At 41.6% G+C, this 20098-nt stretch overlaps 1 protein-coding gene across 1 annotated transcript in view; it reads left to right on the top strand.

Annotated features, from left to right (window-relative positions):
- The window catches only part of LOC144799349 (hepatocyte nuclear factor 4-beta-like), a 307123-nt gene extending 292190 nt beyond the window's left edge, over positions 1–14933 (top strand). The window contains exons 9-10 of the mRNA XM_078670608.1: positions 1404–1526; positions 13793–14933. Of these exons, the coding sequence (XP_078526734.1) occupies positions 1404–1526; positions 13793–13926 (257 nt within the window). The 3' untranslated portion in view covers positions 13927–14933. The remainder of the gene's footprint in view (positions 1–1403; positions 1527–13792) is intronic.
- The last annotated feature ends 5165 nt before the right edge of the window (positions 14934–20098 follow it).

Here is a 20098-nt window from a genome sequence, read left to right as displayed (position 1 = left end):
TGCAGGATGGGTTGCTAGCCCCATTTTAAATTTTGGAAAGGATTTACTAAATCGTAAGAAGGGTTAGAGCATATCAGTAGAGATTTTAAAGTCTCAAACCCTGTGATTTTGTGAACTGCAGCGATTGTGACTAAATTATTCCTACTTAGATCTACATCAAAGTTTTTGGAGTGGCATTGAAGATCACTGGGAAATGCTGATTGGATGAGTGCATAATTACTGCTGTGTTGGCATATCATGCTAGATATGTAGGTGGATGATGCTGGATGTGTGCATGATGGTGGTTGTTTGGATATACGGTGCCACAGGTCTTGGCATATGATAGTGACTGTTTGGGTGCATGATGATGGGCATTGTTATTTGAAGTTATGGCATGTTTGTGAAGTGAGTGTGCATCTTCTGGGCTCCATTTTATCTCTAGTTTCTTTTTATCCACTCCTGATTCCATGAATATATGTTACAGACCTCTATTGAGCACCAGCAGCTGTGCTTTAGCTACTTTGATTTAACCTTGTGTGCAGTTATATAGTTTGTCTTTTACTCTTGACATTCTGTTGCCACTGATCGCCTTTATAGATTATTATTGTGCCTCTCTTTTGAACTGCTACTGTGACTTTCTTCCCTCATTTTGCTGTGCTTTTCTTGGAAGAGCCCTTGGATTCAGACAATGTAATTTTAGCCAGTACTGTTTTGCACAAGTCAGCTGATCCTTTGATTTTCTCCCTAACTTTACTTCTGGTTGCTTCTTGCGTTTGGCAATTATTGTCCATCTAAGCCCTATCCTATATGACCCTCTCTCACTGGTATTTGGTGTGACTATTGTAAATAATTGCTAAGAATAAATGTATATATTCGCAACCAATGATATATGGTAATAAATGTACTAAATGCATAATAGTGAACCTACTCCCTTGAGGAGTTGTGTAGATCAATTCTGTCTCTATTGCTGTGGAAGTCAAGGGCCTCACTTCCCCGAGAGGGACCACCCTGGGTTACTGGGTTTCCCCTTTAGTTCTAGAGAAGTATTCTAACTTGAAAGCATGCGAACATGCACTCCAACCTTACTCAGCCTTTCATGCAATGTACATGTCACCACAGTGTGTCAATGATTCAGCTAGATCCTGAGCTTAAGCCACCCCATACGTCAATTAAACATCTTCTGTGTCCCTAAGTTTCTTTGCTTTTGATCTCTATCCAGAACCTACAAGAGGAGACATCAGACAGCGCAACTAGGGTTGAGTCAATTTTCTGATAAACTGTTTTGAAACCCACTTTATCCTGCTGAGCTTTAATTAAATCAAATTTTTAACTAGTTGATTGGCAATAGAAAATGCACTTCTAAACACTAATACTTTGACAGACTTATGTTGCAACTAATATCCACTTTGTACTTTCTTTCATAGGACCTTCCATGGACGCACCACAGTTTTCCCACTCGGGACACCACAGCCTGAACCTTGAGCCTCTTACAGGACACATTGTGTTTCCAGGGAACATCCACTCAGTGATTCATACAGCCTCCACATGTAGGTGCTCATCTTTCTGGTAGGAAGTATGGTTTAAGTGAGAAACCGAGGGACGCCATTCAGAACAAAATATTGTAATTTTTAAAGCTAACCAAGCAGATAGTGTTAAACATGTAAAAGCACCTAGCCTAGCACAGCTGATAGTCAAATCAAATCAAAACCAACTTTATTCGGTTTTCCATAATTGCAGAAATACCATAAAAGTTCAGACATAGAAACAAAATAGATTTATACAGTTATCTCAGTTAAAACAAAAAAATCATTGAAAACAATATTCATATGAATCTCTATTCTCATATTATCAATTCATTAGGTCGTAGCCACAACATACATTCGTTGCAGTGGGGTCAAAAAACACCTGTTATACAACAAAGTTAAGTCGCTTATATCAGAGATTTAGACGATGGCGTATGCAAAATTTCAAAAAGCAAGCCACCGATTTTGCAATGACTTCGTTTTCAAGGTATTGGAGCGCCAAATATGCTGGTCGACATTGACGCAGGCCCCAGATTTTCAGTATTGGGAGTAGCCAGCGGGATTGTGGTCTTGCATAAAATTTGCAGAAGAGAATAGTATGTATAGTCGATTGTGGGGATGCAGAGTCACAGGGACATGGGATTGTTCTTGACGACCAGTCGTTATGCGTGGGGAAAGAAACCATTAAATGAAACATGTTAAATCTAAAACGTGTCAGCAACAGTTTTTCGAATTGGGTTAGACTGCACATCAAATAAGGTTCGACAGAAAACACAGTCTGAGCTAGTAAGGCCTGCTGGACAGAGGGCTTCCCTATCTCTTTTAACAGGCGTGTTTGGCCCAGGTGCGCCAAACAAGCTTTTTTTAAGTCTGCCTTTGAGATCACAGAAATTGTTGACGGCTCAGCAAAATATTTTTCAAAACCTAAATCGGTCAGTAAGGCTTTGACATATACTAACCATTTTATTTTTCTACAATGATCAAGTGACTGAATATCTTGTATAATTGATCTTGTTAGATGACATTGTTCTGTAACCCAAATTCGGCGCCACAGCATTACTGGTTGAATTTTTATGGTGTCAGTTATGTAGTCCATGCCCAGTTCTAAGTGGCAGGCATATGTGGAGGAGCTCTTCGGTGCGCCCAGTAAGTATCTTGAAAGAAGTTTTCAATTATTTGCAATTCCTCCACATTCGCTGACCCCCATATCCCAGCTCCGTACGTGGCAGTGCTGACACATTTTGCATTATATATTTTTAACAGTTCTGATGTTGGTTTCTGACCCAGTTTTTGAGCAAACGATTTTAATGCCGTTGTTGCTCTTAGAAAAGCTAGTTTCCTTGCATTTATCGCTGGCTTCCATTTAAATTTGTCATCAATTACAATTCCCAAATATGGATATGTTGCAGTCCTGTCCAGTGCCTCACCCTTTACATACAAGCTTCTTGTCTTTCTGGTTTTCTTGCCTGTGTGCATGGTGTATGTTTTTTTTACATTAAGCGTCAGATTTAGACTCGTCATAAAGGCACAGTATTTGTCTAGTGCTCTCTGCAGCTCAACAGGAGTTCTTGCTAGTATAACCGCGTCGTCGGCATACAACAAAGCTGGTATCTGCCGACGACCGATTGAGGGAAGATCTTTACTTCCTAGTAGCATGGCAGTCTCTAGCCCATTAGTGTACAGGGTGAATAAAAAAGGGGCCAGAACGCATCCCTGTCTGACCCCCTTTTCCACCCTAAACCTTTCCGTGAGCTGTCCTTTAGTCCCAAATCTTACTCTTCCAGTTGTTCTGGTATACAGTTCCCGTAAGAAGTCCACAACCGGAGGATCGACACCCATAGCTAAGATGATTTTCCACAGCTTCGAGTGTATTACACAATCGAACGCTGAGGATAAATCAACATAAACCATGTGCAACGCTGTCCCCTTGGCCTCCACGTATTTTCCTGCCAATAGAGACAGGTTTAATGCCTGGTCCACTGTGCCTAGTCCCTCACGAAACCCATATTGTATTGCCGAAATGGTGTTGTGAGTTGTTGTCCAATCCTGGAGTCGCTCGAGAAGAATTCGACCTGCGATCTTCCCGAGCGAGTCCAGGAGTGATATCGGTCTATAACAAGATGGACTATTTCGGTCCCCTTTTTTGAATATAGGGACCAATATTGAGGTTTTCCAAGTGTCTATTAGGCCCTCTTCTATGGTGGCGTTTAAAACGTTAGTCAAGAGCGGGGACCAGAGATCTGCTAAATATTTAAAAATGTCCACTGGCACCCCATCTGGACCTGGGGCTTTTCTTATTTTTGAGGATGTAAGTGCCTTTTGTACCTCATCATACGCGAAATGCAGTTGTATTGGGAAAACAACCTCAGTCGGGTGGTCAATGTGTTCTATTCCCCGTGTATTTGCTTCACTAAACATTTTACAGAAGTAACTCACCCATTCACTGTCGCTAATAGCAACATCAATGGACGGTAAGTCCTCTCTACCTGTTAAAAAAGGGGATCTGACTATTTCCCAAAAAGTGGCACTATCTTTTAGTTCCAAACTTTTGCTTAAACGCTCCCATAGATCAGCTTTTATCTCTTGTGTTCTAGTTTTCAAAGCTACGGCGTATTCTTTTCTTAATCTGGTAACCTCCCCTCTATCTCTTTTATCCTTGCTTAAGGCTATCTTTAGCTTCGTATGAGCTTTTGTGCAAGCTGGACTAAACCAACCTTTTTCAGCCTAGCTCTTTTTTTGTTTACACGTTCTGGTAAGTTCTTTTTTTATATTGTGGGAGATGGTATTAAAACTAGCCAAAACCTCTCTGGGTTTTATACTTAAGTCTAGACAATTAATTATGTCGGTTTGATTTTTTTGGACTCTTTTTGCTGTTACAGCTCCTTTATCAATATTTCCCCATTTTAATGCGTACCCATTCAAGGATCCTAGTTCGAGCTCTTGCTGATCCAGCATACTCATTAGGTGAGGCTTCTTGTGAGTTTTTTGTTCGCTTAGTGCGATAGTAATTGGGAAATGGTCGCTTAATGGATTTTTAATCACTTCGAATAGTTCTATGTTAGGGCCTTTACATGTTGAGATTAGGACATAATCTATCAGGCTCGTCAGGCCTCTGCCATTAAATGTTGGCAAAAAAGGTACTGGGGAGGACTTTATCTCGTTGGCAAAGCCCAGTTCTAGTTCTGCCATAGTCTCATTCATTTTCTCGCCCTCAGCCGAATGTGAAAAGTGTGCTATTCCATTGTCACCATCCCCTTCGATACCGCATCTATCGATATTTGTGGTTCTACACAGATGGAGATTAAAATCACCGCCCCAGACTATAGTACAGGACTGCTTTGCATATCGTGCTCGCAGGTCTTGGAGGGCTAGGGAAATCTCTGAAAAGAGATTGGTCAGGTCCTCTGTGTTCAAATTATTATATAAGTTTACAATGATGTATATATTTTGTTTGGTTCTCTTTAGGACAATTATCTGATACTTCTCTTCCAGTTTTAAGGGAAGAATGTCCTCATTATATAAAGTGTTTGCTATATATATAATTAAACCACCCTTACTTCTACCAGAAGATGATTTTTTGGCTGCAGAGAAAAAAGTTCTATACCCTGTTATATGTATGGGGTCAGTAGCCCAAGTTTCCTGGAGACAAATAATATTGCTCAGGTTGATCTGGTACAAAAAGTTAGGGTTAGTCTGTTTCGCAGACAAGCCAGCTATATTCCAGTACGTAAGATGAAGTTGTGAAGTAACTGGATTTAAGTTGGAGGATGTTGGTATTTTCGTTAAGTTAGCAATAGTGCTAGAAATAGAGTTGGTTGATGATAAATTGGCCAAGTCCTCCGGCCTATGTTGTGAGAAGGCGTTTAAAGTATGGCTACCAGGAGTAAGTGTTATGTTTTTATCCTCAGTAACTGATATTTTACATATTTGCAATGCACCCCTATTCACAGTATGTCCATCTGTCTCTTTGAACTGATCGTGAGTCAGTCAGTCGTTAAAATCCAGACCGGACAGTGCACTGAATCTATTATGAGTAGGAATGCTATATGGATTGCCCGGGGCAGTGGCAACTTGGCGCCAACGGGCATCTCTGTGCTCATAGTGTGGCGTTGCAGACAAGTACGGGTGGGTGGTCAGATGTGAATGATTTTGACCTTGGTGCCATTGTGCTGGACCAGTAAGATCGAAAAATTTCGGATTTTGATGGAAGAAGGGCGTGTTACTTTCAGATGTGAAATGTTGATCATAAAAGGAAGTGAACTGATTATTTACCGCAAATGGTTGAGTGGTTATTAAATGCCTATAGAAATACCCCAGAGGGAGAAGAGTAGTATTGAATTCCCAGGTAGAGGGGGAAGGGGCCCTGGCCAAAGTTTTTTCGGCCCATATCGTTTTTTTAAAGGTGACGATTACGCAGTCCCCCTCAAATTTTTTCTTCAGAGGACCTATCCATCCAACTCTCTGGGTATGTGTAATTTCTCCAGAACATTCTATTGGGTAACTACAATTAGTTATCAACCAGTGTAGTGTCTTATTTTTTAAGGAGGTGGAAGTCTCATCTTGATCGTTCCTGAGTTTCGGGACTTTGGCCAAAACCAGCACATAGGCCCCACACTCAGGTGACAAATTAATGCGTGAGGGTATTTGCCTTGAGGTGTAGGGAAGATCATGAGAGGTCCGAGGCCTTTGGAAGGTAGGGAAAGTATCGCTGAATTGGTTGTGTGTTTTCTACCACTATGAGATGTTGTGTGCGGCTTCTCAACCTGGGTATTTGTAAATTGAGTATTCGTATCGTTTCTAGAAATTGGGCTACTAGGAGGTACAGGTTTATTTGTAACGGTTTCTTTCCTTAGAGATGGCATAGGTTTTGTTTTTGTCACAGGGTCAGGTACTGGAAGGTCCTTAGGTTTAGGTAATGCGGTCTTACTAGTGCTTGTCTTTGAACTGGTGATTTCTATTGAAGGGGCACCATCAACTTTTTTATTATGGACTATGAGTGCTTCTAACTGTTTCTCAATACGGGCAAGCCTAGATTCAATTGGCGATATAAAAATGCTTAAGAGGTCGCCAAATCTTTCCACTAATTGATCGCTATTTATGAGAGCATCAGGCTTATCCGTACACACAGGTGGGATCTCATGGATGTTTTTACTTAGTGTCTCTGTAGGTATGTTTGGTCCATTAGCGTTTAGATGCTTATTTGTACCTTTCTTCTGTTGGCCTTTTGGCAGATTACGTTTTCTGACAACAGGGGGAATAGGATGAATTGAATGTTTTGTTAGCTTTCTAATGGCACCTTCTTGCCTATCTGTAGGGTGTTTCTCGTTATTCTCAACTACAATCTCTGGTGTGAAGTCTATATTTAGGTCCGGTGTTCTCTCTAGTTCACTACTTGTGTCAAGGTCTGAATCAATTAAAGGAATCGTAGCCGATAGATTGACCACGTTAGGTATGGTATGAAGGTCGGGTCGAATTTCGTGGATAGGAGCTACATGCGAATTAGTATCTGAATTTCTTGACCTTATTGGAGTTGTTGCTAACATAATGGACCCGAGAGAAGAGCGTTTCGCGTTTTCCAGATCTTGCGAGACCCTACGCTCGAGGAGCGAGATACTGAGATCGATAGCATCATTGGTCCTTTTAATAAAATTATCTATTGGTCCGATAACGGACGCTGCCCCAGCCGCTGCCTTACTTCTACTACTTCTAGTAGACATGTTACAGATATTTCTTAATTGTCTTAGTTTAAAACAGCTATTATAGCACACCACACACCCCCAAACGATATAATATAGATCTGGTGGGCCACAAGTGAACAATATAGAATGAGAGCAAAGTCAAAGTCTTACGTGCTCTGGGAGTGATGTCGTTAGGGAGGTGGACCCAGCCCGACCTCTTCGACCTCTTCGGGCCTCAGAGGGCCAGCCCTTTGCCCGGGCTTAGCCCCGTGCTAAGTCCCGCGCGCGTCCCGTGATAGGCGTTGGAGATGTCATTAAAATAGACGTAGGGGGCAGGGCACTCCCGGGAAGAGGCACCAGCTGCAGTTGTTCTCAGGAATACAGGTCCTCGCAGTCCCGTGGTCCGCAGTGGGTCCTCGTTTTCTGATTCCTCCACAGTTAGTCCCCTCAATGGCAGTCTCAGCAAGTGAAGCAAAAAAGGAATCAATATGCGCCAGGGATAAAAAGCAAAACTTTATAGTCCTGCTGCGAGCGGCTCCCGCGAAGCGGGGGCCGCGAGCAGTTGAGAAGTGCTTGAAGGGGGCGGGGCACTCCCGGGAAGAGGCACCAGCTGCAGTTGTTCTCAGGAATGCTGGTCCTCGCAGTCCCGGGGTCCGCAGTGGGTCCTCGTTTTCAGATTCCTCCACAGTTAGTCACCTCAATGGCAGTCCCAGCAAGGGAAGCAAAAAAGGAATCAATATGCGCCAGGGATAAAAAGCAAAACTTTATAGTCCTGCTGCACCCAGCTGATAGTCAGTTGAAGAGGATTAGCTCGTATGGATGAGTTTGTGAGTGTGACAATTTATGTAGGATAGACGTCACGATACAACAGCTCTTGGGGCTTGCCACCCAAAACTCGTTTAGAGACAAACACTATGTGAAAAAGTAGCACATGGTTAACCACCTAAAAGTCAAGTGGTGCTGACCTTCTTTAGATCCACTGACAAGTTGAGTTCCTAATTCTAGCTTCCTTAAGGATAAACACCCAAATCTGGGTTTATATTAAAGACTGGCATCTGCTGCACAGATGAGGCTGGAAGGCTGACCTGTTGTAAAGTTACTATTAAGATCTATGGGGCTGTCAAAATTCCTAGTTATCAGTTGTATTGTGCACACCCTGCCATTATTATTGCACTACAATGCCATTTGATAGTCAGTGAACTGATTTTCCAAAGGTTTCTATTGTAGATGGCAGCCTTATTTAATTTTGCAAAGATTTGTTGTCGGCGGAGAGAGAATGCCAGATTAAACGATTTCTACAATTTTTGGAGGGTAAGACGAGAAATATGTACCAAAATTGTTTACGTCTTTCAATGGTTATCTACTTAAAAGTTTAACATGCATAAAAACTTCACAAAGGGCTTTACTTTAAGGGTGGCACTTTATGTACTGTGCCAACGATGTGGGTTAAAATACCCCGAGACCCAGGTTGAATCTCTTACTAAACATTTATTTATATTTTCTGAAGTATTAAACAAATCCATTCAAATATACTGACAGAAAACAGGCTTAAACCAGAATTACAAAAGATATGTACATGTAGCATTACATGTCACAAGTAATAGGAAAGTATGCACTAATGATAAGTAAATAATTTAAACTTGAAAATAAAACTTGATAAGTAAATATGTATGTTACATATATATTCTCATATGTAACTCTTTTGAATGATATAGATGTAAATACCATATATAATGATCACAGGTGAGGGGAAAGAGAAAAACATACAAAATTAGGGCATGGTTAGACAAGAGAAAACTAGCAAACTACTGCGGCATGATATATTTATTGTTTGCCACTGGGTAGGTATAGTTAGGTCAGCGTTTTAATAGGAACTGCATTTTTTGTGCTGCTAATAAGTTTAGCACAGTTTGATGAATTTCCAGGAAACTTTCCAAGTAAATGCTCCTTTTTACTTTGATTGTGCATGGAAAGTTTTGTGGTTATCCGTCAGGTGGGGGCCGAGAAAAGAGAGCAGTCTCAAAACACTAAACCCCATGTATTTTCTGTAGACTTGCTTAAGAAGTGCTACCGCAAAAAACGCTAAACGGAATTACAACAAATTTGGCAGGAAGCTAGAGCTCTGTCTGCAGATATTGCTTTTTGTGATTTGGTGTAAATCCATTCAGTAGTTCTTGAGGTTAAAAGATATTTGTATATCTGAAAGGAAGGGTCCGCGAGAGGCTCTCTAGAGTCTCGAGGGAGCGGCAGTTTAAAAATAGAGCATTCAAATTGGCCCAGGAAGCTTTTTTTTTCCCTTGGGCCATCAGACTCCCGCGGGTGCGAGCACAATGATTGGCTGCAGCAACATAAGAAAAATGTTACTGGCAGCCATTACACGATTTGGGGACTTAGTACCCTGTCCTAAACATTTTCAAAAAAATGATGGGTAGGGATATCCTGCCAACCGAAATTAAAAAAGAAATCAGCAGTTTTTGCCACGATCCCTCTGGGCTCTGGTGGGATATTGGCAAAAAGAAAAGAAAATGGTGCCCGCCATTGTTTTTAATATATATATGTGGGGAGGAGGGCAACAGTAGGGCCCTCCCTCCTCAGCCCATTTAGGGCCCCTGGGATTACATCCATTGGGTCCCTCTCCCTAAGTTGCTTTCAGCCCCTGGGACCTCAACCCCGTAGCCCTATATATTTAGTAAGAGGAGGGAGGCCTGTGCCCCCCCTCGAGCCTTTTTTGGTCCCATCCCCCACGGCTGTCACTTTAATTAAAAAGGAGGGGAGCCACATCCACTGGGGCCAGCTCACTTACTGTGTCTCAGGGAACCCACTCCCGGGACATTTTAGTTTCCCTGCCTGCATTACCAAGGGCCGAGAAACTTGTTTGCACTCATCTGGAGGGAGCATTTTCGAATATTCCTACAAATAGGAGCAAATAAAAAGGGGAAGATTTATCAATGAGTTTCCCCACGCAAGGAGGTGCAAGGGTGACGCGACATTTATCAAGCCACACAAGGTCACCTTGATAAATAACCCAACACAGAGCACAGAGCAAACCACTGCATTGTGTTACCCTGCCCCAGAGAGGTGTTCCATAGGTGGAGCATGGGTGTTTTCAAACATCCACCCATGGATTGTGGCACGTTCCCAGATTTATCATTACTAGTAGACCTGGGAATAGGTCAAAATGCGACGCCTCCCCAGGTGAGGTCTAACGTTGAGAAATATCTATATTTCTTCTCATTTTTTCATCTTTCTTTGTTTGCTGTATTCTGCAGCTTACAAAGAAAGAGGAAAATGCCTCGGAGGATTGTTTTTGTGCAGGAAGGTGTCCTTCTTGCATAAAAACAATCCTCTCTGTAACGCAGGCACCCTTGACCATGGCACAATGGTGCCTGCATTGATGCTAGGCTGCCACACGTGCGCCAGCGCTTGCTATGTACAGGGATGCATCGTAAAATGTTAAATACACCACATTTCCACCATTTTCCTTTCACGCAGTGCAGCAGGGTGGCTTGCTGCGCTGCATGAAATATTGATAAATCTGCCCCTAAATCTGCTTCCAGCCGGTGGGATCTTTAAAAATGCTCCAGCCGGCTGGGAGCAGGCTGCCTGCGTGAAAACAAAACAACGTATTTCTCCCATGGAAAGATAGCTGCTCCCTCTGGGTGGGAGCAATTCCAGCTCCCTCACCCTGCAGGGAGCTGGCTGGGCCTTCGGGGGTTTCCACCCCAGGGACATACCTGTTTGCTTTTGCTTGGCGGGAGATGTGAGCTATGACAATTCCCGCAAACACTCCGTTTTCTTGGCAGGAGTAGTGAAAGTGCCCCCACCCACTGGAAGAGGAGGTTTCATTTCTTTCCCTGCCGGCAGACTTGTGAGATGAGGGGAGCCTGCTGGGGCCTTGAGGCACCCCGCGGTACCAGGGGAAAAAGAGCAAAAAGAGACAAAATAAATGTCAGAAACAAGCAGAAAGAGGTAGAATAAAGGTCAGCAAGGAATAGAAAGATGCAAGATGAAGGTGAGAAACTAGCAGTAAGAGGCAGAATAAAGGTCAGAAATGAGCACAAAGCCAAAAATTAAAGTGAGAAACGAGCAGGAAGAGGCAAAATAAAGGTCAGAAACTAGCAGCAAAGGGCAAAATAGAGGTCAGAAATTAGCAGAAAGAGGCAGAACAAAGTTCAGAAGTTTGCAAAAAGCAGCAACATAAAGGAGAGGAACGAGTAGAAAGAGGCAGAATAAAGGTCAGAAATTAGCAGAAAGAGGCAGAATAAAGGTCAAAAATTTCCGGAAAGAGGCAAAATAGAGGTCAGAACCAAGGCACAAGAGGCAGAATGAAGGTCAGAAACAAGCAGAAAGAGGCAAAATAAAGGTCAGAAACGAGCAGCAGGCAGCAGAATAAATATAGGAGGAGAAAGATATAGAATGAAGGACAGAAGAGAGAAAGAGGCAGATGTCCTAGCTGTGCCTGTGTTCATTTATAGAAGGCAGAGAAGTTTTGAAACCTGCTACCTCTAGGTTTTTCCATAGGAGTGTCATGACTGGATTGCAAAATAGTGCAGTAATCTCTGCCATATGTGGAATTAATCCTCTAAAGACATGAAAAAGAGTATGTAATTATGTTTCTAAACAAAGGACTTGAGGTATTTGAACTTTGTGACTTCTGGTATTTGAACTTTGTGACTTCTGGGACATTAGTATCCATTTAGCAATAATAGGGCATGAGGTGTACTGTGGTCCTATAACTAATGTATGAGAGTAACTGTATGCAGGTGGCAAGTAAATGAGGATGTGAAATAAAGAACTGTTATGGATTTATCCATGCATCGAATTGGAGAAAAAACAGCTACTGTTTCCATCTATAAACGTGAAATGTGAACTTACATTTGAACCACAGTTACACCTTGCACCTCTCGCATTACCGGTTGGAAATATGTAATTTGTCCCTAGTCACTGTTCATGGATATCAGTAATAAATTAGACCAATAAGTGACTCTATGGTATTGGATATGATTAAGACTCATCTGAGTCGAAACACGTCATGCTACTTGTTCTGCCAGAATAAAGGATGTTTAACTAACAACAGTGATTGGGCTTGATTGTGCACGCCAGGAGGTGGATTGCGGATTGTGTGTGTGTGTATATATGCATATGTATATAAACACACACATTACAGCACAAGCTGCGGAGGGAAAGAAGCAACAGGGACAGAGGTGGGTGGGAGGAGAAGTAGCAAGAGAAAACATGAGCACTCATGTGGAGTGCTCAAAAGCAAAAATAGCTCCTAAAAAGGGAGGAGTGGATGGGCACAAGTACTTGGTCCATGCTCTGGGGGAAGGCTAAACACAAAAAGAGGCATGACACGAGCATACACGGACAAATGGGGACAAAGAATATGAGAGACGGTGGAGCGAGCAAATGTTAAGCCTGTGTGTGGGCTGAAGCCCACAGATTGAAAACATTTCTCTTCGAGACAGCACATACACTGTCTAGCCGAAACCTAAAAATTGCAGGAAGATTCACTTGTATATGAGTTTAACTAAATGAAATATAACGAGTTTTACTTTTACTGAGAAAACCTAATTGCAAATGAGTTTTTTGTAAAATTGACTCTGCTGCTAGAATAAGACTTGTTTGAGATTTTGTGTCTTATAAGACTTTTATGCATGTAATACAAATAAAAACGTAAACATCAAGAGCAATGTCCCAGTATATTCTCACACAGTTTTGTGATCTTATACATGGGAAACGGCCATTACAACGAGGCCGTTTCCACGAAAACATTTACTACGCAAGCATTACAACGCATGCGTGATTACAACGACAGCCTTTACCAAGCATACCTTTACTACGAGATACGTAGTAAAGGCATGTGTGGTAAATGTAAAAAAAAATGGGGGGGTCACCCCCCCAAAAAATAAAAAATAAAGCGTAGGATTAAAAAGGGGGGTTGGGGGGGGGGTCTCCCCCCAAAAAAACGAACCTTAAATGCGAAGCAATCAGCGTCGTAAGAGAGGAAGCTGGAATAAACTTCCGCTTCCTCTTTACGACGTACAGGCGACGTGACCTACGTAACAAACGAAGATGAAGAGGAGACGAGTAAAAAAGGTAAGGGGAATTTTAGTTTAAAAAAAAAAAGAAAAGATTAAGGGTTAAGGGCAGGGGTAATAATAAGGAGTGAGGTCCGGTGTCATGTAACGGGAGAGGTATAACCTTTAAAACGAGTATGCCCTCACCATGCATAAATTTACAACGAAAATCGTTGTAAATCTATGCGTGGTAAAGGAAAATTCGTGGTAAAGGTGATGCGTGGAAAACGAATTCCGTTGTAACGCATGCGTGGAAAAGGCATGCGTTGCAATGGAATTCGTAGTAACGACATACAACCCTTATACATGGTCTCCTTGAGGTCATAATGCCTGAATTAAATAGTATCCTCCATGATGTGGCATTAATACCCATTTTGAGAATTTGAATGGCATTTTCTTACCACAATTCTGTTTTGTATTTAAAGTGGAATCCAGTAACAATAAATGTGCAGCGTAAATCATGAGAAAAATGCTATTTTTCGTATTAGTTGGCTTCGGAGTTAATATATATATATTTTTTTTTCCTTTTCAGCGTCTACCGATGGCTGCCACCCCTCTTCCACAAGCAGAGGCAGCGAGGACCTAAAACGCAGCTCTCACAGCACGCCTAGGGTCTCTGTTCAAATATTGCCTTCCTCCATTGTACCCAAGCAGGAGATTTTGTAAAGAATGACCGGAAAGACTTGAGCTTGCCGAGGAGAACAAACAACGCTGGAACAGATGCTATACTGGGTGCTACAAACCAGGCCAGGATGTGGCCTGTTGCATTCGAGTGTAGACATTTTAAGATAGCCTGCAGACAAAAAGAGTCTGCTGCACGCCATACCACATCAGAAGAAGGGGAAAAGAGGCATGGGATTGAATTGTGATGCTCATGCAACAATCTTCTATCCTGCACATAAGCCCTAGAGAATGACACGATGGAAGATTCACCTTGGAATTGATGTGCCCATTAACCCCAAGCAGTGGATAACAACTGTCCTGCGACAAGACTGTGGATGTTGAAAAAACATTTTACTTAGTGATGGCAGGAAACCAATGTTGTGTTAAGTTAAATACTTATAAAGCGCACATACACCGACCGGTTTCTTGGCGCTGGTTGCAGGAAAATACCTTGCAGCCTGTAAACTCACTCATTTCACCAATCGAAATATTGTATAAACCTTTAAAATCAAACTGCAGTCAACGAAAATTCAAGGAAAAATGCATGTGATGGATGCAAATACTGAAGCAAGGAACATAGCTCAGTGGGTTCGGGGAAATGCTTCAGAAATCTCCCCGCAGCATGCAAGAGACAGTTTTGAATGCTGCCGGGGGTTGGCTCACACTGTCCTTCTTATGAGGTTGATATAATCCGTGCACTCAGTTAGACAACAGTTTCTGTCATGCACGTCTCTACAAAGTTGCAGGCATTCTAGAGAAAAGAATCTTTCGCCAGTGAAGTAAGATGGGTAATCCATTCTGCTGCCTAGACAGTGGTGTGTGCACTGGTTATAATTCTAACAATGTGATAAGAGTGTATTCTTTTGCAGTGAGACTGGGGTACAACATTACCCAATTCCTACCACTCTTTCCTAGTTGATTGGGCATGGATTTTGAAAAGGATCGTGACAGATTGACCCAAATTCAACCCTTTAATCAGATCAATTTAAAATAAATAAAGTATGGCTATGCACACTTTTCAAATTAAGAATCATAGAAAGGGGCCTCACATTGTCCTTTCTATTCATCGCAGGTGGATTGCTCAGGTGACGGCTCCTCCGCGAAGGCAATGAGTGTCGCCCCATTGATCAAAAGGAAAAATAAAATGATAATGGCGTATCGTTATTATCATTTTAGTTTTCCTATTGAAGTCAGTAGCTCTTGGGGCGGGGCTGGCCGGAGCAGGGAGAGGAGTGGTTTGCACTCCTTAAGTGCCCATGGTAGCTTGACTGGCCCCGCTTGGGGCGGCAAACAGTCCTGTGCACTTTGCATCTTCCCAACCAGGCTTGCTTTACACATCCTTGTGAGGAACATGCAAAGCTATCCCTTTCCCTGTCTGAGCGCTGTGGTTCAGTGCTCAAACAAATCAAAATGCTGCACTGCAGCACTGTGATTGGCTATAGGGAGCCATGGGCTTCCTGTTGCTTCCTTCTGCCAGCGGAGACAGGACAAAGAGGACGTAGGAGAAGCAGCAGCCGGCCAACCAAAGTAAGTGGTTTTTTTTCTTCATTCCCTGCCCCCCTGCCTCACCACTCCCGATCGGTAGCAGCCGCTACTGGATTGCTCTCTAGAATTTGAGTTCACCTGGAGGCACAGCAATGTTTTGTCTTTTGATTGAAGTTAGGATCCAATAAGCAGAATTTTGAAAACATGTAAAATGTTTCACCTTATATCTTTTATGCACATTTATGACCAAATGACTGTAAAATGCTGGTCTATTTTACCCTGACCTACAAGCGAGCCTGTTAGCACTACAGGTTCAGAATACCATCGTCAGATGAGCTAATGCTCTCTTAGCCCAATACCCAGATATGTGCATTACTCAAACCACTTTTTTGGGGGGAGTTTTATATAGCGCAAACTTGACCCAAAGGTATTAGATCGCTTTACATGCGCACCAGTAGCGTTACAGATGGACACATTCATTTTTTGTTAGGTACTTTTGTAATAGAGTACACTTATAAAAAGAAAATTGCAAATTCCAAATCGATGTACACGGTAGTAGACTTCCTTATATATGCCTTTACTGTTTTTTTCAATTCTTCTCGGAAAAGGGTATTTATAAAGTGGCCATGCTGTGAAATCAATGTTAATTTCAGCCTTCTGATATATCGCCAATGAACAGATTGCCAATTTCATCCATATGAACCACAAATTTGACTTATACCTTGAAAATAATACGACACTCAACTTTAAATTTTTTACCAATGTTGATAGATTCACCTAGAAAATAAAATGGAACAACCAATCTTAGAACTCAGGCACTTTCCGGATTCATCAGCAGAAGTGGTCTCTACATATTTGAAATCTTCAATGTATGCATTTGTGTCTTTTTGTGAATCTGAATGTTCATCTGCCCTGGGAGAGCTGATCCAGCTTTTTCACTAGGAATCACCATTTAAAGGTTTTGCAGAAACATATTTCAAGCACCAATGAGTCATGACATTTAGGGTGGCAGCTCTTGTGTTGTTATCAGTGGTATCTTTGCTTCTGTTCAGCAACATGAAGACATGGTTCACCAAGATCATAACAGGTCCCTTGATGCTGTAGTAAGACACAATGGGGGAGATTCACTAAGATTTTACGCTGTGTTTGCGTCAAAAAAGTGATGCAAATTGTGGCAAAATCATGGGAAATTACCCCTTTAACTGCGGAACCGCCGCCCCGCTGCGAAATAACGGCCTCGGCTAAAGTGTTAAAGCGAAGCAGTGCATAGTATTGCTTTGCATTACTTAGCGCCAAGGGGGAGGGCGTACCTTGGATGGTGCATCGGGGCTCCCATGCAACCACCTATGATTTCTGACACTAATCCCAATTTACTAAACAAAGTAGACAGGGTTTAGCATAAAAAACTGTGCCCTTTTAAAGTAGATGCAAGGAAGGAGAAATGCTTACATTTCTTCTTCCTTTTACGGCTTTGTATGTGTTCTGCACTTTACAGCACACATGCAAAGTCAAAAAATGGTCAGTCTGACAATGGTATTTTGCACAGGAAGGGTACCCTTTCAGTACAAAACCTATGCTAGACTCACGGAGACACTCTTGCACCATAGCGCAAAGGTGTCTCCTTGGCGCACAGCAGCTGATTTCAGCACTGGCACTAGGTAGAGGGGAGGCGAGCTCCCTATTTCAGTAAATCTAGCACACTCCTGCTCTCTCCTTCTCACGCAGAGCAGCATTTACAGCTGCTGCTCTGTGTGAGAACTTGATAAATCTGGCCCAATTGGTTGTAGTTTACGCATTAGGAAGTACCACAGGTTAAGCTAAAAGAAACATACCCCACACCCAGCAGAGAAAACATAGTATTCCAAGCGGAAAACTGCCATTAGGAGGATGCATTGTTTGTAACAGTACGTAAGGATACATGCATGTATGTGGTATTTGTATAGTGTGAACCTACCCAAAATACAGGAGAGGGGCGAAGATAAAGAGACGAGGAGAGAAGGATTCCAGGCTGTGGGAGCAGAGTGCCTGGCGGTGTCTACTGCTTATGTTGTTGTAATGTAGTGTAGTTTAAAGAGCTGTATCTCCAGCTCCTTCCTAAATTGAAGGATTTTAAAGCAGCAAAAGAAATGGCTTTTGTATGACATAAAATAACATACTTCAAGATAACAATTCTATAAGCACCCGATGCGTACCTGAAAACGCTGCCAGGAGACCCCATTTTCCTCAAGCCTTTTCACAATTTCCTAACTTGGTCTGACCGGGTAGAAATATCTTCCAGTAAGTCTTCCCCATCCTATCTCACATTTCTGTTCTCCAGCTGAATCATACTTTTTAATTGCCTAGTCTTGCTGTCGTAAATGCCAACAACCATTGTTTTATCAGTGTTGTAACTTAGCTTTTATCGTCTATTGACTTTTGCTGCTCATCATCCCAATGTATCTACATAAATAACTATCAAACAGGCAATTAAGTCCCTTTCTATCCAATGTACTCAACTACTTGTTTAATGAACAATGTCTACTTTACATAATGTATGAGTTATGTCTTTATTTATACTGCCTATATGCAAGCACTACTGCTAGGATCCTGGGTGAAAAGATGATATTTCCAATTAGTCTACTTTTGATAATTATGATTAATAAAACACACCAAAATCCTGCTCCAATAATAATGTTATCTTCTATGTCTGTGGTTGGTAGATGATGCTCAGAGTAAGCAGAGTGTGTTGTACTTATGGACGTGGTCTACACTGCTCACATTTGAGCAGTGATTCTGACAAACACAATAAACAAATGCCTGCTGCAACGCAAAAAAATGTATGGATAATTTAAAGAATTAAATGTGTTAGTGTACTTTTTAGATGTAAAATAGAATTCTCATGCATACTAATAGGGGTGGAATAATACAAGTACACTGCAAATAGAATGCAGGTGAGATTAAAATACTCATGGAGACTGTTGCATGATGTAATTAACAATGGCTGAATGTTCATGAGCAATTAATCCAATGGCTGAAAAAAGTGCCTTAGACTATGCATAGAGTAACAGTATGTTTACCATTAATGGTACAAGCCACATTACATGTCGAGCTTAAAAATGTAATAGTCCTTCTAATAAAATTGAAAAAATAGAAATTGCCAGACAGAGAGCAAGACAAATTGTCCTCAAAAGTACGTAATCAAAACAGCAGCAATGTTAATGTAAACATAATTGCAAGCAATAATCTGATCAATCCCTGAAGTGACCAAAATTCAGACACTAGAATGTACCTGTATATCCAAAAGATTTAAAACTGCAGCAAGGATTCATTATTACCTTGTAAATTCTCATCTAGTGGTGTCCCCACAAAGTCGTATTTCAAAACTGTTTTCAGATCATTGCATAATACCTCTCCCCATTCCAATAACTACTTCTAGAAATACGAAATTAGTTTGTCAAATGAATAAACTTCCTCTCAATGACAATGATTGAGTAACAGATACAGTCGGTTACAGGAAGGATTTTTTTAATCGAATTTAGATGCTGCAGATATTAGTGCTTTTTGGGATGCTTTTAGGGCCTCAATAAGAGGCAAAATTATTTCTAGAAGAATTGCCATGGATTGAGAAAAGAGAATGATAGAAATGGAGCTACAAGATGAACTCTCACACAGAGCCAAAGCACCTTTTTGGAAAGCAAATAAAAAAATGTAAAACAACATTGCGAAGTCACAAAGACAACTTATAGGGATCATTATTATGAGGCTGAGCAGCTCTAACCAGCATACGTGATCCCGCAATGGTATGAAGAAGGGGAATGCACAAGGAAAATGCTTGCTAAAGCTACAAATAATCAAGATAAAATTAGAATGTTAGAATGCCTTACCTTTCCTCTAGTAAGTTCACCTCCCACTTTGATATGCTCAAGTACATTTTTATTTATCATTATAAACAAAGGTATAGTCAAGAATCCAAAATAGAGGAAAAGGAGATTATTAGTTACCAAGTGAATACTACAACTGTTACTACCGATTCAGATACTATTCAAATTCTTTCTTCCTTGTCAATATAGGAAATAAAGGCAACTGGAGAATATGGGAAGCAACCGAATTTTATAATATATTAATACATTCTTATCTCCAATGTCTGCAGTTATTCCTTCCCCCTTATTCTTTAACAGAAAGAGTGTAAGTTTTACTAAGAAAGATAAAAACCCAGAAGATGCCAATGCATACAGACCTATTACTTTACTTAACACGGACTATAAGATAATAGTTAAGGCTGAAGTAATATGGCTGTGCAGATTCACAATGAAATTGATTAATGGAGACCAGAATGGTTTTGTGCTAGGCAGGCAAATCTATACTAAATCCAACTTTTTGATAGAAAAGATCGATTTCCTCACTCCTATTGGGGATATTCCAGTAGCTTTAATAATGTTAGATTCTGAGAGGTGTAGCCTAGATGGCACGATGGTGGGCGTGCTTTGGGGAGCATCTACTCGACACCACTGAGGGATAACCCTCCCGGGTGCCTGCATGCCCCAACAGGTTGGTGCGGGGTCTGACAAGCTCATCGACCGGTCAACAGGTCCCCAGTGGGCCTACAGTGCAGCAGCCTAGGGGGCAATGGTGGCTCATGGCGGTGAAGAGCTGGAGTCTCAAAAGATGTCGAGACCGGTTTGAGGTGAAGGCGGGAATCCCATGGCAGGAC

This window comes from Lissotriton helveticus, chromosome 12 (genome assembly GCF_964261635.1).
Source record: "Lissotriton helveticus chromosome 12, aLisHel1.1, whole genome shotgun sequence".
In the NCBI taxonomy this organism is placed as follows: Eukaryota; Metazoa; Chordata; class Amphibia; order Caudata; family Salamandridae; genus Lissotriton; species Lissotriton helveticus.
Note: the sequence above shows the minus strand (reverse complement) of the source record. Positions and strands in the feature narration are given on the sequence as shown.